Here is a 26,055-nt window from a genome sequence, read left to right as displayed (position 1 = left end):
CAACGATATTTAAAGAGAGCAGCCCTTTTATCTGAAGGGACAATTTGCATTATTCATGTTGTGCCCTCTGAGAGAAGAAGAGGGAGAGGAATAGATACTAAGACATTTCAGAGAGTTATTGTTTTTTACAAGCAGTCGATAGATTCCTGTTACATTAACATGAGATTTAGATTATGCCTTGTTCTTGTGGTTCGTCTGCATGCATGCGAGTGCATTAAATAAAGCCAATCTTTCCCTTCTTGTTTTTGTTTTAAGCTTCCTGACAAAAATGCATCTATATAAGGTAGCTATATGTGCTGGCTCAGCACGATGCTCATGTTTCTGTCTGTGTTCTTTTGTCTCCAGTGTGCAGGGCGGGCTTCTACAAATCTACGCTTGGAAATATGGAGTGTTCAAAGTGTCCGCCCCATAGCTTCTCCCACCACGAGGGCTCGCTGCACTGTGGCTGCGAGAAGAATTACTTCCGTGCTGAGGGAGACCCTGCCTCTATGGCCTGCACCCGTAAGTATGCTTTTACAGAACATTTGGGGCTGCTTGATTTATATATGTGGGGTCACTGGATTATTGGAGTGACGCAGGTTTCTGCCCTGACCACAGCTACTTGCGTTATTTTTTTTATCAGATATCTGACAAGAGATCCCCTTCAGTGTGGTGTGGGAGGATTTTCTCTCATTAGCCTATAAAACATGGAATGGGATCTGCCTTGGAGAGATGTTTAAACCCATTAGTTTGCCTGTCACTGGGTTTTAGTGTCCTATTATGTTCTAAATGCTTTCAGATGCTGCTCACTCTGAATCATTTTTCCAGAACAGTAAATTTGTCAATGCAAAATATCATCAATCAATCTGTATTTGTACAGCGCTAATTCATGACAAATGTTATCCCGATACACTTTACAAAAATCAGGTAAAAGACCTTAATCTTTTTTTATATTGTACTACAAAAGAGCTTACTCATTGTTATATTATATACAAAGACCGAATTTTAGTCTATCATGAGCACTAAGCGGCATTTAGCAAAGTTACAGTCGAAAGAAAAACAGAACCTTTTAAGAGGCAGAAATCTTTTGCAAAACCAGACTCATGATGAACAGCCATCTGATGAAACTGCGCTGGGCTTGAGAAATGGGATAGAGGAAGTTGCAGGAAGAAGACCAAGGACAAACAGAGGGGAGGGGGGGTCAACATAACATTATTGTTTTAAATTCAAATTAAAAAAAAAACAGCACGATATTTGATTAAAAGAGACATGCAACTAAAAAAGCACAAGTCGGTAAATTTCCTCCAGACGCTGTAAAATGACATCTCAAAGAAGCCTTTACTGGACCTCGTGTTAAGATTTTGCTCATGGAGCGTGATTTCATTCATTATTGGATTTTTCCACATAAAATATTTAAAGATAGTCATAATGGAGTGCAGTTTCCCAATTCACTGGGGGAAAAAAGCGTAATAGACAAACAACACTGGCATTCCTTGTTTTTTATGTAAAGGTCACCAAAACCACAACCTCTTTATCAGCCTTTTCCTGCTCTCTGCATGATTCTCCTTTGTCTTCCTCTGATGCAGATGGATTGCAGATGCAGATGCACACTGCAAACCTTCCAAACTGCATTCCCCATCAAACTATAAATCTCTGCATTCCCTTATGTCAGGTTATAGATACATCCGTTTCTAAACGTGCAAGAGAGGAGGAAATCAAAAAAAAGTCTTTAATTGTGCGGAGAACAGTAGAAAACACAATCTGACGCCCACAGCCATTGACAGAATCCTAATTAGAAAGACAGTCACGGCAGGTCCCTGTTGTCATTATCTCAACGCCATCTTGTCAACTAGGCAAATTTCACCACATTGGGACAGATTGAGCGACGCAAGGGCTGCAGATGAATAGACACATTGTTAGAAGATAATGATCATGATTATCTCAGAAGGGATTTTACTGTTGGCAGTGTGATAGAGGTTGTTTTAGAATTAACTCTGGAAATTTAGATGTATTGGCCAAAAAAAAAAAAAAAAACCTCAAAGGGAAGGGGATATGAGAGAACTTTAAAACCATAATACTTCAACAACCTTACGGTATTTCCTGTTATATCTAACATGAGACATTTTTATAACAGCTGCGCAGCATTGGCTGAGGAATATTTTGTCTACTCTCTAGAATTCAGTTCCAACGATTAAAAATGCATCAATGCATTCCCCTACGTCCCACAAGCATTGCCTCCAAATTAGCACAAAAGTGCACGAAAAGTGCCAGTCCAACTGATTATTAACATTGCTTAAACTTTTTGAACAACACAAAAAAGTAAAACCCCCCCTTCTTTTCTTTTTTTTTCTTGAGACATAGAGTTTCAGCATCTGCTAACATTAGCAGGCTGGAAGGAGCCTACAGAGAATCATCAATACATAAGTCCCTGTGTGAGGGAGTGGAGAATACTCACACATCCTCAGGTCTTACACAACATAATTCATGTCATATGTTCATCTCAATGTCCATTCTTTATATTGACATTTGAAATTGGTTTATGATTGCCTGCATGTGTACATCATGTGCATGCATGTGCAGGTTATATCGCAGAGGGATTACAGTAGTTTGATGGAGTCAGAGAAGGTAGCGAGTTGAGCCCACGACTGTCAGGGTCAGGATTCAAAGAAGTACTGTCTCGTTCTGAGGAGGCTTTCAGCTGGCTTTAAAAAAAATGTCAAAGGTATATCACTGAGTCCTGATTCTGTTACAAACTCCTGATGAATACACATTTCATCTGTTTTATTTTCTATCATTCTTCACTTGATTTACAGACTTCAATGACAGATTATCAGAAATCTAATATTTTGGAACTCCCAAATACCCTGGTGTGCTTTATTTAATATGTGTGCTGAAGGATTGTGCCGTTTTCCTCTCGACTTTCTTTTGCAAATAACAGTCAGAGAAACTAATGCAGATTACCAAGTCAGGAGCTGCGCATAGTTTGAGAATGAAGTAAAGTCTTGTCTGTCAAACACACCAAACAAAGCATTTCATTGCAAATACAATCCAGCACGCTTATTTCAAGCTCTTTCCTCCTCCTCCTCCTCCTCCTGCTCAAAGCTCGTGGAGTTATTTGGCAGTTTTGTTTTGTCCTCCATGTAATTACAGTCTTAGCTTTGATATAAAAGTCTGGAAATATTCAGAGAAATCTGTTAGTAATAAGATGTCTATACTTTTAGATTCAGTCTACATTCTTAAGAGGCTTTTTTCTTCCTTTTACTGATCCAGAAGGGAAGAGGGAAATATAACTTTACTGTATTAGATACACAGATTCCTGTAAACTAAACCATGGCATTACAATTTACCACAAAGTAACTGTGACAAAGGTACTTGTATAGCACTTATTAAGTGGTTAGCTTAATATAAGAAGCACTGCTTTTGCAATTTGAGGACCTTTGAGGCAGAGAGAGTATGACCTACTTTACCTTAATTACTGTCCCAATTCATTTGGATAAAGTACTAAACACCCTTTGATCACTAATCACAAAACTTCCATGAATGTCATCTTTCTGAAAAGGAAAACTTTGCTTAGAGATTCGACAATACTTTGCCTTTTAAAACGTCTTTTTAACTCGTTTTACTGGATGTCCTTTCTTCTGACCTTTCTTTCTATCGTCTACCCTTACACACAAACCTCTATCTTCCTCTAAATATCCATTTATCCCGTCCCCCATCCTTTCTGTCAACCAGGTCCTCCTTCAGCTCCTCGAAACGTGATCTCCTCCATCAACGAGACTTCAGTAATCCTTGAATGGAACTGGCCGGAGGACAGCGGCGGGCGCAGGGACATCACCTTCACTGTCCTCTGCAAACGCTGCCGTGGGGTCCCTGCTAACGGCAGCAACGCAGGGACCCAGCGCTGTGAGCCGTGCCGGAGCAATGTTCGCTTCCTGCCGAGAGCCATTGGCCTTCACAACACCACGGTGACAGTGGGAGATCTGCTGGCCCACACCAACTACACATTCGAGATCGAAGCACAGAACGGAGTGTCACCACTGGCACCAAAGATGAGGCAGTACGCTGCTGTCGTCATCACCACCAACCAAGCCGGTGAGATGTTCAAACAGATGGTTGGATGGATTATGGCATGCACCAGATAAACACGCTTACATACTTTAAACCAGCTGTTACACGTTCTATATGAATTTAAACAACCGCTGAAGCAGGCAACCTATCTTTGAAGGGGAAGGCATGTTTGGAGTTAAACCCTTTTCACATAGAACCACTGCCTCACATGCAGAGCTTAAAAAAACAAAACTAATGGATTCAGTGAGGTAGAAAGAATCTGTCTGAGCATAATGAAAATGACTCTAAGGTGCAGTTCTACTCCGAGAAGTCAAAAATATCCACCAAATTACACCTGCATGAAAACTTGTTTTTTTTGCCAACACCAATACACAGAGTTGAAAGAAAAAAAAAGCAACACAAAGAAAGTCAGAGATCTTCTGGATTTGCGTCTCTGTTTTGACGGTTATCAGTTTTACTCCTTGGTCAATCATTCCAGGCCGTAAACTCTCTCTGCCTCCCTCAGACATTCCACCCATACTTTATGGTTTAAACTGTTGCGAAACGTCATAGGAAATTGAAGTGGCGCGGGTTCTGCAAATAAATTACAATATTGTTTATAACAAAGAGTACTATCTAGACCTGTCAAGACTTGGCCCTGTACAGATAAACATGAATTGATTGATACACTTTTGAGTAAACTCAGACAGAAGAAAGTTCAAGTCAGTTATCTAGCTAACGATTTACTTTTTATTCTTTAATGACGCATCATCTTTGTCTTGTTTTTTTGTCTGTTTCTTTGAAAGACTGGATGTCCAAGACTCACCAGGACATCTAATTATATTATAAAATGATTCAGCTGCTCAGTACCATCTTAATGTTTGTTAATCAGATGGCATTTTCTTAAAACTTTGGAAAATGTAGTTGGCCTTAATGTAGTTGTGTCTATGAATGCTTAATACAAGACCACACTGTTAATATAATATATTAATGATTTATATTACTAGTACAGTGGTATATTTTACCACCACACTGTGCGCTTTTCTGAATGTATGGGTTTAAATAAGGTTAGAAGCAACATAAAACAGTGATTATACATAAATCCTATTCTCTAAACTGCCTCCCATTTCTTCCTTTTCTGAAAAAAGAAATCCATATCATATAGTTCAATACACTCGCCTGTAGTTTATGTGCTCCAAACATATGCACTCCAACCATCAGCCTGGACATTTACAAGGCGATCCCAGGCCGCTATTCTCTTGTTTAACGACCCGGATTGAATATCTTCCTCCTTCACAAAAAAAAAAAGTCCCTCATCTTTTTACCAGACACTCTTCACATGAGGATGGGCTCCTAAAATTCCCATCGATCTTTTATACAAATATCTCTCCACACATCGAGTAAGAAGAAGGAGAGGAAAGCAAAAGCAAGCGGTGCTGTGAAATTCCAAGAGTGAAATAAATCCAGCTCTAGCGCCAAACCTCAGAAATCCCTGACTCGAACAAGGAATGCACAAAGGTCTCGCTTTAGTACATCCATTTATTCCTTTCCTTTCCCCGCTCCCTTTACTGTACTCTTACACAGTTTGACTTCTTGTTTGTTCACTTTTTTTGTGTTGGGAGTTTAGAGTATTATTCTGTTTTTCTCTTAAACATATCTGTGGTTTTCTTTCCTCCGTTTCTTTCCTCTATAAAACACAAGATCCTCTATATCTGTCACTTTCTGAAATCAGTCCAGAACACATAATTCCCTTCCACTTTATTTGTGGCCCTCAATATTTATAAACTCTCTAGTCTAAAACTTTATTCCTTATTTATAAGTGAGTGAAAGTGCAGTGAGGTCAGAATTACACACTCCATGACACCAACGATGATAGGTAGATGGCAAGAGTTGTGTTTCTAACAGTGTGGTTGGAGTAGGTGTACCATGAGGCATTGTGTATTCAGAGGAACTGATAGTGATTTAAGGTTTTTGTTCATTTAACTTTGAATGCAGACATGGGACATATATACCTACTTTATACAGTATCATTAAAATGTATTTGATTTCCAGGCTTCCAGTGCATTGAATAATTCAGGCAGAATTATAAGAACGGTTTGTATAATGATCATTGTACGGCATTCAGCTTAATGTAATAATAGTAATAATAATATATTAGTCAATGTTGAAGAGATGAGTTTTGAGGGGTTTCTTGAAGGAAGTGAGTGAGGGGGAGTCTCTGTGGGAGTTGGCTGGTGGCCAACTCCCACCCGTAGGTGAGGATGAGGAGTGGGGGGGGGGAGCCAGGATATGGAGGGCTTTGTAGGTGAGGATGAGGAGTTTGAAGTGGATACACTGGGGGATGGGGAGCCAGTGGAGGTTATGAAGGAGGTTATGAAGGACGGGGGTGAACCTTGACCCAATGATAAGATAAATACACTCAAACATGCATAATGTAAACTCTCTAAAGAAGCTTGTCAGTGTGATAAATATGCAAAGGTGAAAGGTCAAGTGTACCCATTATACACATATGGATGAATGTCTGCTGGGTTCATTCAATGTTGTCACTGCTTGACTGTACAAGTAGTGACAACATCCAGACACGACCTCTTTAAAGTGACAAACAAGCATCATCTAAATATAGATGATGATGATGTGTGTGTGTGTGTGTGTATATGCACATGTGAGGGATCTGAGTGATTTCTTGTCACAATGACAATAAAGAGCCAAACATTTAAAGAAAGAAAACAAAAAAATAAGAAGACAAACTGCTTCGGCAAAGTAAGCATTGTAATCTGTGTGGTGAGAGGATTCTCTGTGATTAGAATATATATTAGATTTGAAGAGACACATATCCTCACTAAGAGGGCTATGTGTGTGCTCTGAATATTAAAAACATTGTTAATATTTGCGTGATCATAAGCAGAGATGGATCATGGTCTTTCCATTCCATTGATCAATCACACACAGAGGCATGTCGGAGGTACATGCACACAACACACACCTTGCCGGTGTTGTCAACTTTCCCTACACACTCACACACTCACACACACAGTCCTATCTCCCTCTCGAACAAAAATCTGTGCCTGCAGCTGCACACTCTCCATCAGCCCTGAGAGTTTACAAGGATTAGGTATGTCAGTGCACCAGCCCCACCCGTCTATACACTTTCTCTCACATAAACACACACACACACGTACAGATGCCAAAGCTGTTAAAAGCTGGATTAAGTGTTTCCCTGGGAAGGAGCCGTGTGTCCTGGCTGCGCTGTCAAGGTGCTGTCAGATAGCTCTCCTCCTTCTACCTCCTTTGCCCTTCAGTCATTGTCATAACTACCGTGAACAACATTTAATATCAACAGTGTGAACTGCCGCTGAACTTGGCACAAGCAGTATTTACATTGTACACACAGCTGGGTGAATCTTTCCTTTCAACTGTTTATGATGTGGTTATTTATCTCATCAATGTTTCATCTTAGTATGTGTTCACATATTAATAATGTATACCTTACCAGTCAAAAGATGGTAAAGATCAATAGCTGGGCAGCCCGTGTGAATGTACAACCAAACAGAAACAGAGAAAGGGAAAGTAAGATTATCTCCTGTAGCACCAAAGTCTTGTTACTGGAAGTGTCTTCCAGTAACTTACTTGAAACCAGTCAACTCTGGGGGGGGGGGGTTCGGGGGCTCGGCTTTGTCCACGGCTGATACCCTTGCTATTGTACTAGCACAGTATACTGGTATATAGGAAACACTGATAGTGACACTATCTATCTATCTATTCTGTTTTCGTACCGTTACTGATTTGGTATCCATCCATCTATCCATCCATCTATCCATCCATCTATCCATCCCTCCATACATACATCCATCCATCCATCCATCTATCCATCCATCCATCTATCCCTCAACTCCGTTCAACCATCCATCTATCCATCCATCCATCCATTCAACCATCCACCCATCTATCCATCCATCCATCCATCCGTCCATACATACATACATACATACATACATCCATTCAGCCATCCATCCATCCATCTATCCATCCTCCATCTATCCCTCAATTCCATTCAACCATCCATCTATCCATCCACACATCCATCCATCCATCTTCATTTTCTTCATCTCTGTCTGTCTGTTTGTCTCTACTTAGCATCAGGGTCCGAGCATAAATAAATCAGCTTTGGTATTAGTTTCTGTATGATCAGAATAAATAACAATATCTGTAATAGTATTGGAACTGCTCCAATTTGGTCAGCCAATGATTTAAGTGAAGCCTTTAAAGCCACAGTCCAGCACCTCTTTCAGAGAATTCCATACTACCATCATACTACTATCACTTTCTATATTCCACCATTAGGTCAAAATAATTAGATGTGTTCTCAATGCTGTATCAAGTCCCTCACATCACAGGTGAGTGGCACCGAAGGCCATTTTTTAACACCATTATGGGCCTTGTATGTTGTATCAGTTTTACAGTTATACCAGAGACAGAAACAAAGAGTGACAGCAAATAAAGTGCCTGACATGCAGAGAAAGAGGGAGGATGGAGAGAAGAGGGAGATTGGAGCAGGGAAAAAAAAGGAGGAGGAGAGGAACTTGAAGCTGCCTCCAAGCGGCCCAGACACAGTAAATCATTACCTCCATAAACCACAGAGCCAATAAAAAACACAGCCTCACCCCGCTATCAGAACCAGAGGGAGACGAGGAGAGGAGGAGCAGGGGGTATAGAAACAGATTCTCTCCATCTGGATTCATTACAGGAGAAAAAATAACTTCCCGCGGAAATACACGCAAGTTTATATGCACGGAGAAGACGCAAACACACTCACATAGTCACACTTACACGTACACACTCAGCAACTATATAATCACAATCAAGAAAGGCTCGAACATTTCAAAGCCAAACATGTTTTTTCCTGTGGTCTAATAAAATTAAAAGTCGATGCCTCAGATGCCGGGCTGGCCCCAGAGCTGCCTGGCAATTAGAGAGCAGTAAAAGAGGGAAATGAGAAAGGGAGTGAGGAGAGAAAGAGACGGAGCAAGGGAGGGGGTGGCAGGACTCGATAAAGGGGAGGGATGTGCTGAATTACTAGATTGAGACCATGTGAAGTCCCCGAGGCGAGGCGGTGCATGGGTGAAGGATTGGTAAGAAGATTGGCGGAGGGAGAAAGCGCCACACCAAAAGGGACAGGGGCAGCAGTGAAAGAAAGGCATAGAGATGGTTTATAGAGCAAATAAAAAGTAGAACACTTTTCTAAACAATGCAGAGCAACAACAGGCGCGACAAGAAATGCTACCGGACAAGCTATTTAATTTGGTGAGAATTCACTTCCTCACCAATAAAGACGGGGATAATGATTGTGAGAAACTGAATACATGATTGAACAGAAGTTGACAGCTTTAATGAGAGTTACCAGTTTAACCAAAAATAGCCTTTTTAGATGAATTTTTAAATTAAAAAAATAAATTAAAAAAAGTAAGGTTTATTCTGAAAAGGTTTCTAGGAAACAGAGGTTTATTGCGACTTTTATTTTTTAAAGAGAATCATCAGAACTGTATTACAGATAACACTGATAAAAAACTTTACATTTGAGCCGGTGTGCTTTGTTCTGTATAATTCTCCTCAAGCCAGTGTTTGCATTTTGTACATGGACCTGTTCCACTTCCACCCACTCTTGGCTACAGCCGTTAATGTGGCCCCACCGGGCAGCAAACTGAATTAGGCTAACAGGAACCATAGACAATTGCCAGGATGCAACACTGGGGACTGAACTTCCACTGAACCTCACTATAAAGGAACTCACTCTTTCTTTTTTCACTCTCTGTCTGTGTTTCCCACCCAGCTCCCTCCCCGGTAACAGTAATCAAAAAGGAGAAGACGTCTCGAAACAGTGTCTCCCTGTCCTGGCAGGAGCCAGAAAGACCCAACGGCATTATCCTCGACTATGAGATCAAGTACTACGAAAAGGTTGGTGCAGAATGTATCACTGTGATGATTTACCTTATCTGCCTATAAGCAGAATGCCATTTAAACTGCACCTTTAAGCATTTGGCTCAAGTTATTTGTCAAGTTTGATCAGGAGAATTTGACTTTTCCAGGCCGAGATCTTTTTTTCAAAATTCTATAATCAATAAAATCCAGATAATAAAGAGATACATTTTAGGTGATCAGAGACTTATATTTTCTGGCTTTTTTTTTTGGAAGACTGGGTTGGAAAAAGAAAATAATTTTTGGGTCATACAGTATAGGCTAATTCAATGGATGCAATACCAAATGTGGCCTCAATGCATTAAGTGTCACAGCCCAGCTCTGCTCCTTGGGCTTGTTTACACCTGGTGTGATGCCTCTGTGCTAAGCTTACAGTGTATTGTATTTGTCTTCTTGATAAAAGAGCACGCTGAACTGGTCAGTTAATTATTTAACAATATGCACCAAAGCAAATTAGAAACATTGTTGATAATTTTACCTTGTATTATTTTATATACAACATATGGTTGGAGCAAAAACATACTGTACTTTATTATAAACTTTAAGGGGCCCTGCTTTTACGGGATATGTAGCAGGGTCTTGGTCCCCTTTTTGGATGTTCAACTAGAAGATGTTGGGTAATGTGTTGTCTACATTAGGTCCCGAATTTGATTAAATTATACCTAAATTTAATATAATGTGGTCAGTTTAATCTATATGCAAAGACAAGTTCTGTGTATGTATACAGTATATATATATATATTTTTTTTTTTGTACTTGTCTCACTACCCCACCTCTATTCTGTACTCCTTAACCTCTAATCTCTCTTTTTCTTCCTTTTTTTCATTCTGCTGAACTTCCTCCTCCCCTCCCTCCCTAACTTCTATCTCTTTTCAGCTCTCCTCCTATTTCTCATCCTGTCCTCCTCTCCCCTCTACTCCCTAATGGAGACAAGGTTTATGGCAGACAGTAAATGCGTCTGTGGGGTCGCTCATTCCTCTGTGAGGGAAATTAGTGCAGAACGAATTACAATGGCTTTCAGCACCAATGCTGTGCTATGGCTGACATTTGATGGTGAAATTAGCCGTGGATGCAAGTTTAATCACTCTGGCAGATTTAGGGTGTGTGTGTGTCTGTGTGTGTGTCCCAGATCACAGTTTGCCTGAATGCCAACAGTGGCCCCTAATCTCTTGATTAGTAGGCCGACAGAAGCTGTTTCTTCTAAACTCTGCTCCTTGCTCAGCCATCCTTACCTAAGATGTTAAAAGAAGGCCGGAAAACAGCGAAAGGAAGAGTTAATGACTGATGCTTGGTCAGAGCTCACTGCAGGTCTTATTTTTAACAGTGGCTTATAAATCGCAAACCCATGCTCACACACCAACGATATTCATTAAAAGATGATTAGGGGAAAAAAATAAGTCTCAGGAAGAGTCAGTGTGACAGACTTTTATTATGGGAATCTCGGGGCCTTTCTCACTGATCCCTGTTAATCACATCGTCTCTCAGGAATTACTGCAGACACTCGGGTACGGACACACAAAAAACACTCACAAACAAAGTTCCCAGAGGATTCTCCACAGCAGCCATACATATCCACGGATTTTAAACCCCAGACAAAAGGCCCTTCCATGCAACGGAGGGAATTGGGACAACCAGGGGAGACTCCCATGACAACCCAGGATAGAGGCCTCTCCGTGTGGCAGGCAGAGGGACGCTGAGGGCCTCGGGCATGCCAAGCATCAAGGCCATTGGAGGACAAGAGTCGCAGCACAGATTCCCCCACATCAAGAGCACACCATGACTCACTTATGAGAGCGAAAGAGGCTTTTAGAGACACATACACAGACACACACACCGACATAATTGCATATACACATAAACAGGATGGTGAATCAGAACACAGAAACAGAGAGATCAAAGGGAGCTTTTAGTGAGAAGATGTTCAGATTTGCAGCATCAGGCAGACGTTTTACTTCTCAATTTGTGGTTTTCTCCGTCTGTATTTACACAAGTTTGTAACAGGCATACACTGTGTACATTATCCTGTAATCCAATAGCAATTCAGTGATGACGTTAGCCTCTCTTAACGCAGGAAAGTGAACATTTTGCCAACAACCACACATCACTCAAAAGAAATACCTCTGTTAAGTTGACAATCTACTCCTTAGATGTTTTGTGAGTTAAACCAATGGCTGACAAGGAAAGTCTTAAAGCGACAGCTTTGTTTTTATGATGAGTTTAACAATGCTTTTATGTAAGGAGAGGGACAAAGAGAGGCATTTTTAAAGCTGAAAATGTCATTTGTATAGCTCAGGGCAGATAGAACATATATCGGCACAAGTCATTTAGTCTCATACTCTCGTAAATCCAAAGTCCTGATAGGACTTCTCCTACTTAAGGTAATGCAGCCACTTTGTGTAAAGCCGTTTTCCCATACGCACTCCTGAAAATATCTAGATAATATGAGGAGGGACTGCTCCTGAAATTCTCCTGACCTGGCTGTTCACATATGCACCTCACAGAGGGAGGAACTATCCCTGTCAGATGGGGAGAGATGGCGGGGGGGTCTCCTGAGGCAGGACATGACCTTAAAATAAAACGACGTGGAAGTGGCTGACCGAGTCACAGAGTCAGCTATATGATGCAATAATGGGAATATCTGCATTTATGTCAATGCTATGTGCAGTTCAACAGACTCTCACTATCAACAATAGAGAAGAAGAACATGATGATGAACAGAGAACATAATGCAGCAGTTTAGGTCACAGGATATAAAGGTCACAATTCTCTCCCACCTGCTGCATTCTCATATCAGCTCACTCTGACTTTATGAAGAATAAAGGCTGTTTGCGTTCACACATACTGTACAGCTCCTCCTGCAAATATCAGGAGTTGTTCAGGAGTTTTCTACAAGTGTGAAAGACTTCCTGCCAGCTGAAAACATGGATTTAATAATCTTCCATGGGGAAGCAGAAGACCTAGCTGTTAAGTTGCACCCCATGTACTGAGGTTTTAGTCCTCCAAGTAAACGCGTCCGGGTTTTAGCCTGACCTGTGGCTCCTATCCCGCATGTCATTCCGCACTCTCTCATCCTGATTTCCGACTTTATCCACTGTCCTATCAAATGAAGGCAAAAAAGCCCCAAAAAAATATTTGAAAAAAAAAACTTTTTTAATGTTCAACCAACAGATCCTTTCACTTTGGTAGGGTTTCTGTTGAGTCAATTCAGACTTAATGATAATACTAAGAGAAGGAAAATGAACCTTCCATACAGGAAGTTCCTAAAATCATGAAAATGAAACATAAAAACTTAAAAAAGTTTCTTAAAGAAGTAGATGTTGTTTTTTTTACCACCTTTATGGATTCAACTCAATTATTACTGTAGGATTTCCAAATTGTTGGCGTTACCTAAATTGAATGGTAAAATAATAATATACTGGAATTGACAGTCACTGACACTAATGAGTCTGAATGAGTTGTACAAAACTTTGTCAAAAAATGTTTGATCATTAAGTACCTCTTTAGAGCCGTTAGACCCCTTTTACTACACTTTTCTTGTACTCGTGCAAAATGTCACATTTCTGATGCAGTAATGACATTGGAATGATAATTAATTAAACAACAATATTACAGATACTTACAATTTTAGAAGAGTAATCTCTGAGATTTCTTAGGATGTGTTCATCAGTAGGCTGATTGGTGTGGAAGTTAATATACGTATATCTATATAAACTGTTCAGAGGTTGGACATATTAATATCTGACATGAAGCACACAAAGAGATCCCCATAACCTCACATGTTCGGCCTTTAGCCTCTCTCTTGTCTGGCGCTGCTCTTTCTGCCATCACATATATGTGTGTGTCATAAACCTACGTTTCTAAAGGGCAAGGCCTGCTCCCTCACTCTGTGTCCTATATATGGGAGTTCTTTAGGAATGTTTGGTGATATTCTTGGGAATTCCCAACCGGAAAGCTTCCCAGAAGACCAGAGGTGTTTCATCTTTGGAAATCCCAGGCTAGCTATATGATCTTCCTGTGGCTGTAGCCGGCTAAAGGACACTGTATAAGGCATTTCAAAGTGCACTTAGTGAAACTCAAATTGGTGGGAATACACTTTGCTGATTGTTTTTGCATGTTTTATCACTGTGATCTCAAAAGCAGAGAGAGAGAGAGAGCTTCTAATCTGCTTTAATTTGGGCTGTTTATTTAGTCTTAGATGGAAGGAATGCTGAGTAAAACATTGTATTTATAAGACTTCTGCCGTACATCTCCTGTTTTGGGGTCTGTATGAGTTTTGCATTGTGTGCGTGTGTGTGTGTGTGTGTGTGTGTGTGTGTGTGTGTGTGTTATACAAGCTGTAATTTGCTACAGCTTTGTTTAGATTGTCAAAGCATAACGCAGCACAGAGGCCATATTAAATTCTAGCAGTGTTTCGGTGTAACACACACACATACACACACACACACACACACACACACACACACACACACACACACACACACACACACACACACACACACACACACACACACACTAGTGGACCAGATCTGGATCACACAGTTTGTCCGGCCGCAGTCTGCATGAAAAGGAGACGCCTGACCTGAGCTTCCTCCTCTGTCTCTCTGTATCTTACACACTCACACATTATACACACACACATAAGGGCGCTCATGCCACACCTGTGTGTGATTTTCAGGGGATCACATGCTGTCCGGAACGCGGAACGGTGACAAGCTGCGAGTAGATTTATAGTTGTGATGAAGAGTTGTCCCGGTGCAGGTCTGCTGTATCAGTTACCTCCTCACACATCGAGCAGTTTAAAAAGCTTTGTGCTCCATAAAAGTCTGATCCACTCCATTAATAGGTGGGACGTTTCTTTTAGACGCATTGGGTATGCAAGTGTGTGTGTGTGTGTGGGGGTGTGTGTGTGTGTGTGTGTGTGTGTGTGTGTGTGTGTGGGTGTGTGTGTGTGTGTATATGCCCTTGCCCATACCAATGAGTTCTCCTATATAACTGGGTCTATAAAATGAAGATTTGAGTATGCCTGAACATGATTCGGCATTTTTTATGAGCTTGGCTGTATTGCAAAACATGTAGCTCATTTTAAGGATCGTGAGAGCCATCTCTAATAGGCTGTCATTTAGATTGAAGATTGCCTTTCCCCTATTTTCCCCCTATTGAACAGTTTGCATCGTAGCATCCAATAATGTGATCGCAGGCTTGACTGCAGCAGGAGTGGCTCAGCAAAGAGAAACACAACATGTTTAAAAAAATTAAATTTTCTTGCCAAAGTAAAATGTTTTTACGTCAAGCCATGCTGTGCTATTAAATGTAATGAATATATTTATCATAATTTTCTTTCACTTTTGCCATGTATTAACTCATTTGCATTTTATTAGTCCATTAGTTTCTCACTTATTTCACCAGGTAACACCTACACATTGTAAGGTGCATGTATAATACAGTGAAAGTACAAATAGATATCTGGTAATCTCAGACAGCTGCCTTCCATCTTTTCTCTTCTAAATCTTCCTCCTGCCCACTCTCTCTTTTTTTTTTTTTCCTCTAACGCTTTCTTCCTTCCACATCTGGAAACAATGTGTCACATGCAGACCCGGTGTGTAAATCCTCCTGTTGTTTTATCAGTGGAGATCAGTAGGAGAGAAGTCATAAACTATAAACGGCATAATTCATCAGATCAGGAAGAAACCTACGAAACTGCCCAGGATGTCTCTGGCTGTTTGCTTGTGTGTGAAAATGTACATGCACAAAATATATACTGGGTTTTATTGAACACATCTGATGTGTATTTGGTTTTCTAGCCTGGGCTGAAATGAAATAAAAAAGAAACCAACTCGCTGACAAATGTGTAATCCCTCTCTCTGTCCCTGTTTTTTTTTTCTCTTTGTGTGTCACAGGAGGAGCAGGAGACCAGCTACACCATCCTCCGTGCCCGGGGTTGTAATGTGACTCTGAACAGTCTAAAGCCCAACACTGCCTACCTTCTGCAGATCAGAGCGCGCACCGCTGCAGGATATGGAGCCAGCAGCCCCAGTTTCCAGTTTGAGACCAGCCCTGACTGTAGGTTCAGAACACAATTACTGTTGTAGTTGTATTAAGCTTAAAATGGCTTGGTGAATAGAGAAAATACATAAAGTTTTTTTATGTTAAAAGTTCTTTCTGATGCAAAATATTTTAATTCTTTTGAAAAGTTTCTCAGTGTATGAGGCAAAATGTAAAAATCTGAGCATTTCACTTTCACAAATATCAGTTGATTTAGCCTCAACATACGGAAATGTTGCAATTGTTAGGTCTAAAATCTATAACATGTGAAAAGATAGTTTAAGACGGAGGGAATGGACTTTTCTCATAATTGGGGGTTTGTAGACGGACTAGGCACACATATTAGTGTTAGAAAAACATGGTAAAGTGTATTTTGAATAATATGTGACCTTTAAATAAAGAGGTTTCTCAGTAAGCTATTACTGTAGTTTAAGATCAATACATGGAAGTATGAAAAATCAGTCGTTAAACTTTCTTTCTGGTGGCTTTAACTTTAACTGAATTTATTACATTATATCACATGGATATATGATATCAATAAATTACAGAAGAGCTTTGAAGGATCCAGTGTTCATTGCCTGTCGCTCTCTGTCTTTCAGCAGCCTTTTCCATCTCCAGTGAAAACAGCCAAGTTGTTCTGATCGCCATCTCCTCCGCCGTGGCCATCATCCTGCTCACTGTTCTGCTCTACGTGCTGATTGGCAGGTCTGTCTATCATTCACATGCCTGACAAAATCACAATTCATATGTTAAGTGGACATACATACATATATATATATATATAGGTTGAACTGAAAAAGTGTGTGTGTTTTGTGTGTATGAGTGTGTAAGTGTGGCACAAGTTGGCAGTCAGTACTGTTCAGAGAGAGTATAAATCCACGGCTCATTATAAGACTTACTGATCCTCTCTTGACTTATAAGAGCTGGGATTACACGCATACACACACGCACACACACACACTCACTGCTTTCTGTCCTCCAGGCTGGCCCAATGGGTGAATTCTTATTGGGCTATGTGGCACTACTTATGACCTCTCTCTGTTTGCATTGGCAGGTTTTGTTGCCACAGCAAATCCAAACATCCTGATGAGAAAAGACTGCACTTTGGCAATGGCCACTGTAAGTACTGGACTATTTCCTGAGGTCTGGTTCAATCTGCCCTCTCTGCACTCAAGCTTTCACTTTAGAAAACAGACAACTACTCTACATTACTTTATTATAGACAGTTACACTTTGTTGTTTTTGTTTCTACGCATCTATACAAACAGTTGTTTATAGAAAGCATCTTTTCTTTTATTTCTAAATGCAAAGTAGTTCCCCCCTTTACACCACTTCGTTTGGTCATATGAGATGACAGTAATCGGACCGAGACTATGTTGAGTGGAGGTTTCTCAGTCCATTTGCAAACCAATCCTAAAGGCTTCATTTGAAGGAAAAATGATCCGATTTTTTCCTCCAAACAAGCTGGAGCAAAAAGTAAAAGTTCAGGTTCTATAATTTCTAATTATATATTCCATACAGTTTTACTCCAGTGAAAAGGTCTTCAATTGATACATATTTGACCATTGACAAGAAAGTCTCACTCAATTCTACATTTTCCACTCAAACCGTATCCATGTAACAAATAGCCAAAGTAACCACAAATGTGTCCCAATACAAAGTATAACAGGTTTAACATATGCCCCCATTTTCTCCGTTTAAATCTTTGTTGCTTTTTTGTTATTCATGATCTTCTTTGATTCTATGCAGTGTGTTATATATTAGGAATACTCCTCCTTTTCACCTTGAACCAAGTAAAGAACAGGCCCCCCCGAAACTCCCAAGGCACTGAAGTGCGGCTGTCTGCAGCTTCATGAATCCTTAGGCTGGGTCACAAGGACAACATTAATGTCCCCACAGGGACTTATAAAGTACAGCTTTATTACTTAAAGGATAGGTTGACTTATTTATTTATGTTTTAAGTCTGTCTTAAACAATACTCACCAGAACATTATGTACATTAAAATCGTTTTTGGTGGCTTTTGGTATTTACTTTGCCAGAGCTAATGATACGCTTTTGTTGTCTGACGCTAGTTCAAAGTCTAGAGTTTTCTTTAGAACAAAATTTCCTCGTTGTGTGGGGTAACATCAGTTGAAAGTTGAAATACAATTTCACATCAAATCTTTTGAGGTCACAGTGTTGAGATTAATCTTAAAGAGTATCTCTTACAACTTTTCGTCATTCTTCTTTGATTTGTGTGTTTTTATAACATAAAAGCTGCACATGGGTTACTTAAAAACACATGAAACACTTTTACTTCCAGGCCTGATGTATTGTTTTAACTAGCTGCATCTTTAAACTGCTGTTAGTCTTACACACAATTTGAGCACTCTGAGCTTTTGCTTGAAAAGAATCTTAAAGCTGAACTTATTCAACCAATGGAGACTTGATTATCTTTGAAGTTTTTATTGTTGTTGTAAAGTGTTAACCCTCTGTCATAAGTTCTCAGGATGTTTTTAGTTTTATTTTTTCAGTCCATGTGTACACTGTGGGATTTGTCCTTGTAGAGTTTAGTGTCATTCAAATGTTCAGGGTAATTATGGTCATAGGGACTAGTGGCAGAGACTTTTAAATGAAATGGTCACTAATGGATGCAACCTGCTTTCTTCTGCTGCAGTGCGTTTGCCGGGTATCAGGACCTATGTGGACCCCCACACCTATGAGGACCCGAGCCAGGCTGTGCACGAGTTTGCCAAGGAGCTGGACGCCTCCTGCATCGCTATCGATAAAGTGGTGGGAGCGGGTGAGAACAGACAAACACACTTCAAAAAGTTTGTCCTTCTGTCTCTCTCTTTCTCTCTGGCCTAGTTGGACCGGGCAGACAGCTGCTTACCAGTGAGACAGGATTTCTGCTTGTGAATTAAGTTTTTCCAAATGATTCCCAAAATCACTAATTCAAATGTAGTTGAATACATTCTAGGCATGCACTATAGGTCTTTAGTACTGATTTTACACAATGTAAACAGTGTTAAACGGAGACTAAAGTTGCAATCAGTGGCGATTCTAGAATCTGATGGGGGCCCTAAGCTAAATTTACTGGGGGCCCTTCCAACCAGTGTCCATCGCCATTAAGTCAAAAAATACTCTGACACTAACGGTAACATATTTAAGTTTTCTCAGAAATACTGTAACGCTGAGTGGTGCAACAACAGTGAGTACTGTCAGATGGGGCCCCCTTAGGGAGGTTTTCTACTGTCACTGTAACATTCTGAGTCACTGCCCCCTACTGGCCATGGGCCCCAAGCAGTTGCCTGCCTTGCCTGTTGACAAGCAGCTCCTCTTGTTGCAATGCACAATACAAACTTGGTTAATTCCATATGTTGCATCCGGTGTGGATTGGGGTAGAGGGTATCTTGACTCTCAACTTTCACAAATCAATTACTCATCACCCCACTGAATAGAATAGGGACATACCTTTTAACAAAATGCTTCAGATCAAGATCCAATTACCCCTTTGCTTTGTTCCTTTCAGGAACTGTTTATATGTGCAGAAAAAAAGAATCACCAAAGAGTAACTTCAGCTTAAAAAAAAAGGAAAAAGGGGAAGTTAGATTAAGAGAAATAAATGGTTTCTTCCCTCCCTGACCTCCTCTTTCCATCTCTCACCTCATAATACCACTTCCTTACTCTTCCACGCTCTACTTGGATGACAAATACACACCAAGTGCACAGCCACATACAGATAAAGTGAGGTGCATGTAGAGCTTCAATATATCCACATTTTCATAGCAGCAGGATAGTTTAACTTTGTGCCGTGTACCGCACAGTTGGAAATGAGAAGCATTTAAAGCCCCAGCTTGAGGTCCCTTCTTTCCATCCCTCCTCTTTGATGGGGTGGGAGATTGTGAAATTAGAAGTTGTTCTTCTCACCTCCCTCTTTCCTTTCTTCATTTCTCTTCACTCCCTCATCACTTTAACCCCCAGGTAACCGCCTGATGCTTTAAATCTAAACTCCGTCTAATGATCGCCACAGTAAAACAAACTTGCTCTCCTCTCTATGTGTTCTCCCTGATAAGCAGGAGTGCAGATGGTAGGGTAATGCATTGTGATTCATGTTGGAGTGCAGTGAGGATAGATGGAGAGTAAAGAACACAGCACATATAACGACATGCCGGTCTCCAGAGTCCCACCAGTCCTGCACACTGTAAAGCTGTCAGGGCGGCCTGAGAGTGTAATACCTGACTGTAAACTGGACTACAATACACTCTGCAACACATTTTTCATAGTTCATAGTAGAGACATTACATTAACCTCAAAAGAGCTACAATGATAAATGGGTTGAGTATAACCTTTTGACACCTTGTATTGTTTCTGTTCAATTAGCGTTTAGAAGCTGATATTAAGTCTGGTTTTATGTTAGCATTAGGATGCTAAAACTAAATTAACTGGAATAAATTATATACAATTACTGAAATAAATATTGTCTTTATAATAAAACATAATTATTACCACATCTGTATCATAGTTCTAAACCAATAACAGTTGACCCCGATGCCCTCTCACACAGCTGAGAAGGCTACACTACAGTATGCTATACATTTTTAATGGCAACACTGCCGTGCTGAAGCAAAGTATATTTATTTTAGTGCTTCTCCATTCTAACATGAAGCTGAACATCTGACAGTGCAAAAAAAAAACTATTTTTATCCACGCTGGGAAGTGGCTTTAAAATCATGAGAAGGATGTAAACATTATATATTAACTAGTTAACTCAACAAGAACAAACTTTAGATGTTTAATGATTGAAAGGTCATGCTTTGACATCAGATATCAACTTAATTCACAACAATGTATGTCTTCTTTTCATGGCAGACTAACACAAAATGAGGGTTATTTCATTAACATTCAACAACAGCTCTTTTGAGGATTTGACACTACCTGCAAAGACATTTGGGCCTATACTCATAGACTGCATATACATGGACGTAGTTTCAGTTGTGTCACCCTTTGGTTTGTCAAGCGAACTTTTGAAGCCAAAAGATGCTGCTCGCCATATTGAAATGCTGTTTCTAACTTAATTTTGGTAGTAACAGGCAAAGAGCGTAGGCTACGGCGAGCATTATGCCCCTTGACAAACAGCTACAACACATCAGTCCGTCTGTCAGATCAGCTACGCCCCTTATTATGAATAACTCTTATCCTTCAAAAAATCATAATTGAGGAGAATCGAAAAATTTCAACTCCTGTCCAGTGTGTGCCGATAAAGCTATTAGCTATTCAGACCAAAATCTTGTTTTACCAGGCTGTAAAAATTTACATTTATGCTGTCAAAATAGACATTTTAGTATGGGGTGTGTATGGGACTTCAGGGTCAGCCTCAAGTAGACACTCGAGGAACTGCATTTTTTTGCACTTCCACATTTGAAGTCTTGCTGCTTGGATGTGATATGTTGTTGTTAGATGTGAGTACAAATTAAATGATCAAGTAATCAAGTAATTGAATCCGTGATTAAATTGACACATTGATGTCATTTTAGTTACATCACATATAGCTATACAAAGAGAGGGAGGTGGACGTAAGACCCAGTGAAACTTCTGTCTATAAAACTAGCTGGGAAACCAATGGAGGCTTTAGCTCCTGACTTCAAATCTGTTGCAAAAGAAGTTAATGAGAAGTGAAAACCAGTGGTGAACTTTAGAGCTTAAGCCATGATGTAAACATTTTTATCCGTCAGCTGGAATACAACATACCACCCATCCGTGTGATTTTTATGAACCCTGTATATGCGCTCAGAACAATACACAACATACTTCTTCTTTATCCAAACGTTCCCTGAACCTCATCTGTCTTCATTAAATATGTTAACTAGACTTTGATCTTGTTGCCAATCGGTGATTGTGTGTTAAAAGACAGAACACATGCTCCACTCTACTTACATGGGTCAGACCTCAACATCAAAGAGGGATACCTTGCCTTACTCAGAGCACGTATAAAGGAGCGAGTGTCCCTAATCAAGCATTATTGGGCTGAGATCTCCTTTCTCAGAGTGACCACATAAAAAGGTGCCTTGGCCTGGCTCCTCCGTCCACTGCTGAGGGCCCAAAGAACAGAGCCAAAGAGAGAGAGCAGGCATGCGTTTGGTATTTAGACAGGTTGTAATTATTTCAGCTTAAGTTCTTCCAGACCCTGTTCCTTCGAGTCTCAGGGTCCAACCTGTGCTCTCTGATCCAGAGCTGCTATGGGAAATTACCGTACTGGACTAAGAGAGATATCCACATGTCTTAGCTCTGACATCATCTCGCAATATGGATATAAAGTATGGAGTGAAACACACTCAAAGAAATATGCACTCACACATATACACATTGAACGTATCTTCTACAGTCTGTCCAAACCACGTCACCAACTGGAAAATTGGCCGGCTGCCGCTGAAGTGGCCAGTCTGCCCACAGTGCACTTACACTACCCACGAAAACACATACTAAACAAACACATTCATACACATACACAGCTATATGCTGAGGTATACAAACATCCCCTCACCAGCAAGGAATGATAATTGCCCTCTCTCACAGTGGCATGGAGTTATACTACTTTATAGCACAGCATTGAGAGTTTAAGGGTGACTTCACTGTCTGTTCAGTGGAGGGACATTTTCTTAACTGTGAATATAGGTGGCTCTATTTCAAAGCTTATTTCTACACATGGTGTCATTACTGTAAGTCTTTACACATAAGTTCTGCTGTAATCTCCACAATTCAGAAACACACATTTCTTGATTACTGGGACATAAGAAGTAATCATCAAAATCCTCATTGAGCTGAAGCCTCGGCCTAAACACTAAGACATGACCTCTTATGTAAAATGATAAATTCAGACAAAAGAAATCACTGCACTGAATGTACTCTGTTTCTGTCTCATGCTAAGCTTGTTAGCATTTTCTCATTAATAAAATTGAGCTAGCGAAGTGAGTGAATAAAACATACTCAATATCTGTTTTCTTCTGGATGGGGCTAGTTAAGTAACCTATAGGAAGCTACCATGCAGTAGATCTCTGGCAGTAAGTGAAGCTTGCTAATCCAGTGAGAACATTTTTGTTAACTTGGGCTGCTTTAATAGTGTGAGTTGAGGGAGCAAGTGCATGTGTCCCATAATCTAAATAGACAAAGTAAGCTAACTATAGGACACGGAAAACCAAGTTTAAAAAAACCCATTACATTTGGAAGCAATTGCTCTACTACTACTGATTTAATTTCTTTGTTTTGTGTATTTTGAGGAATGGAAATCTAAATCTTTGAGCATACACAACTACACTTATCATGTCTACTGAAATTGACAAACATTTAGGCTCTTTGTGAGATATATATCTTGTTAAAGAAAATACATTCTTACATTTTTAAAATAAAAGAATCATTGTATTATACAGTATATCAAACTCTGTGTTTTCTTTTTTTGGTGATGTTGTTAATTCCTTTTATTAATCTTTAGGTGAGTTTGGTGAGGTGTGCAGTGGGCGCCTGAAGCTGCCCAGCAAGAAGGAGATCTGTGTGGCCATCAAGACCTTGAAAGGAGGATACACAGACAAACAGAGGCGGGACTTCCTCGCTGAGGCATCAATCATGGGACAGTTTGATCATCCCAACATCATCAGGCTGGAGGGGGTGGTGACCCGCAGTAAGTGTATTCGTGACTCATCACTTGAAAGCACACTGAAAGCAAATTGGTGGTGCATTTTTTTAAATTTAATTTTAAGGTTTAAGGGGGCCCTATCGTACATGAGGCACAAACCATCTTGGCGCACAGTGCAGATGTCATTCCTATTGAGCAGTTGTAATTTTCACACCCAGCGCCCACATTGTTTAAATAGTATGTGAATTTTGCACCCACATTAGGTAACTTGGAATTCAGTTACACTGATTGTTTCTCATGTTGTGGGAAGCAAATATGACTTCAATCCGCCACCAACATATTTCATACAGTGTCTTGTGAAGGTTTTGTATGTTCAGGGGCAAAATGTAAAGAGAAAAGTTATAAGCCGGTCAAAGCCTGATCTATTCAAGAATAAAGACTTAAATGCACTGTGTGAATAACAACATGTCTGCCTGCAGTTGCACCTGGCTCATAAAGGGAATGAGAGCTGACACTGATTTGCTTGAGTAAAGTTATGCCCGAAACAAACCTCTTTACACCTATCAAGGGACCCGATCCAACCTTTTTTGGATCCTGCACTTAACTTAGCGCCTTGATTGTGCGCTGCTTACTAGCAAAATGTAGTTGGACATGTCACAAATCACTTTGTGCCTCATGTTATAGACAAAGGCCTTTAGACTGTCAAAATAGGGCCCTTAAAGTTTTACAAAATATATCTATTTTTGTAAATCATGATGAAAAATAAAGCACATGTGGACACAGTAAGCAATGGTACTTTAGAGAGTTAAAGTAAAAAAAGAAAATTACAGATGCAATAGGATGGAATATAATAAAACGGAGTAAGAAACCACAAAGATCGTATTTGGATTCACATTCCATCACACATCCTCACCAGAGTCTTTCTACCGATTGCGGATTTGGAATTGTCTTTGACAAATGGCTCTAAAGTGGCCAACACTTCTGTGAAAGAGCGCAGGAGTTTTATTGAGTTTCCGAGGTGTAAATCTCTGCAGATCAATGTACTCTGATCAAAGCCTGTGTCCAAAAGCGGGCATAAATCCATAAATCCATATCTCTGACTCGCTCCCCTCTGGGCCTCTTTATAAGACTATCATTAGCACACAGAAGGCCTCTTTAAAAAGGAATGACTGCAGAAAAAGGGAAATAATGAGTGTGAACTTTGTCGCTGAGAAACGGGCCTGGCCTCTATCTCTCCCTGCGGCACCGGGCTTGTTAAGTAGTTCTGCCAGTACGTTTATTCTAAAGAGTAGAATAAAATTACACAGAGAACTTCCCCTACTTCACTGTTCTGTTTTTTTTTTAAGGTACCTCGTACTTTGTCTCATATGTTTTTCTTTTCTTCATCTCTGCTTTTCCCGTGTAATTGTAATGCCTTAATTGCTCTCTGCCTCTTAAATTTCAAGCAATTGAATTTTGTGACTTAGTAGCATGACTTCCTCTAATCTAAAACAGAATCGGCGAAGAAGGAATCGAAATGGAATGTGCATACAGCGGCAGACAGCACATTTAAGCCATATTGTGTTCATTCATTTATTCATTAAATCACCAGGGGATTAAAACAGCAAACTGATATTCAAGACCAGTTCATGATTCACTGTCTGGAGTCATGACTTACAGGAATAATGCAGCTGAAATGATGCATTGTGGGATTTTTTATTTTGCCAACAAATGAATGAAAGGACATTTGAAGTCGGCAAAGATTTCCCTTGACCATTCTATAATTTAAATAAAAATGGGAAAAGTGAGTACAATATATAGAAAATATCATGAATTAAGTAGGAATCCTTTAGTTATTCAACATATTTTCAGAATATATTTTTTAGAAAAAAACTGAAAGTTTTGAAAGGAAGGCAAATTCCTCAGGAATCCATTTGGATACCTCGCTTCATGTTATTCAGCCTGTGACTCCTCAGCACTGCCTGAAAGTGAAAGAGTTCTTTAAAGTTATTTGTATCATCTTAAATTCCAGCTTGTGCAAAGTGTTGCAATGACTGTGGTTTTATTTTCTGCTTCAACACTAGAAGGAGAGGCCACTGTTCATTGTGTGTGTGTGTGTTATGTGTGTGTGTGTACCCATGACATTTGGAGGGATACCCTAACACATGTGCGTGAGCTAGAGCAGCTCGAGTGCAGGGCACATTTTGAGGAGGTCCATTTGATATGCTCTCTCTTACACACACAGATACAGACCTTCCCACTCACACACACATACACACACGCACAAGCACACACACACACACACACACACACACACACACACACACACACACACACACACACACACACACACACACACACACACACACACACACACACACACACACACACACACACACACAGGGCTGCAGGGTGATTTATTAAG

At 40.1% G+C, this 26,055-nt stretch overlaps 1 protein-coding gene across 4 annotated transcripts in view; it reads left to right on the top strand.

Moving 5' to 3' along the window:
• Positions 1-26,055, top strand: part of epha3 (eph receptor A3) — a 98,510-nt gene that overhangs the window by 51,678 nt on the left and 20,777 nt on the right. For 3 of the 4 annotated variants that reach the window (XM_061054163.1, XM_061054166.1, XM_061054165.1), the window contains exons 4-11: positions 346-501; positions 3,712-4,071; positions 9,854-9,978; positions 15,897-16,059; positions 16,641-16,746; positions 17,096-17,160; positions 18,699-18,824; positions 23,511-23,696. In XM_061054163.1, coding sequence (XP_060910146.1) covers positions 346-501; positions 3,712-4,071; positions 9,854-9,978; positions 15,897-16,059; positions 16,641-16,746; positions 17,096-17,160; positions 18,699-18,824; positions 23,511-23,696 — 1,287 coding nt within the window. The remainder of the gene's footprint in view (positions 1-345; positions 502-3,711; positions 4,072-9,853; positions 9,979-15,896; positions 16,060-16,640; positions 16,747-17,095; positions 17,161-18,698; positions 18,825-23,510; positions 23,697-26,055) is intronic. The other variant, XM_061054164.1, reaches the window with a different exon arrangement.

This window comes from Labrus mixtus, chromosome 13, assembly GCF_963584025.1.
Source record: "Labrus mixtus chromosome 13, fLabMix1.1, whole genome shotgun sequence".
In the NCBI taxonomy this organism is placed as follows: Eukaryota; Metazoa; Chordata; class Actinopteri; order Labriformes; family Labridae; genus Labrus; species Labrus mixtus.
Note: the sequence above shows the minus strand (reverse complement) of the source record. Positions and strands in the feature narration are given on the sequence as shown.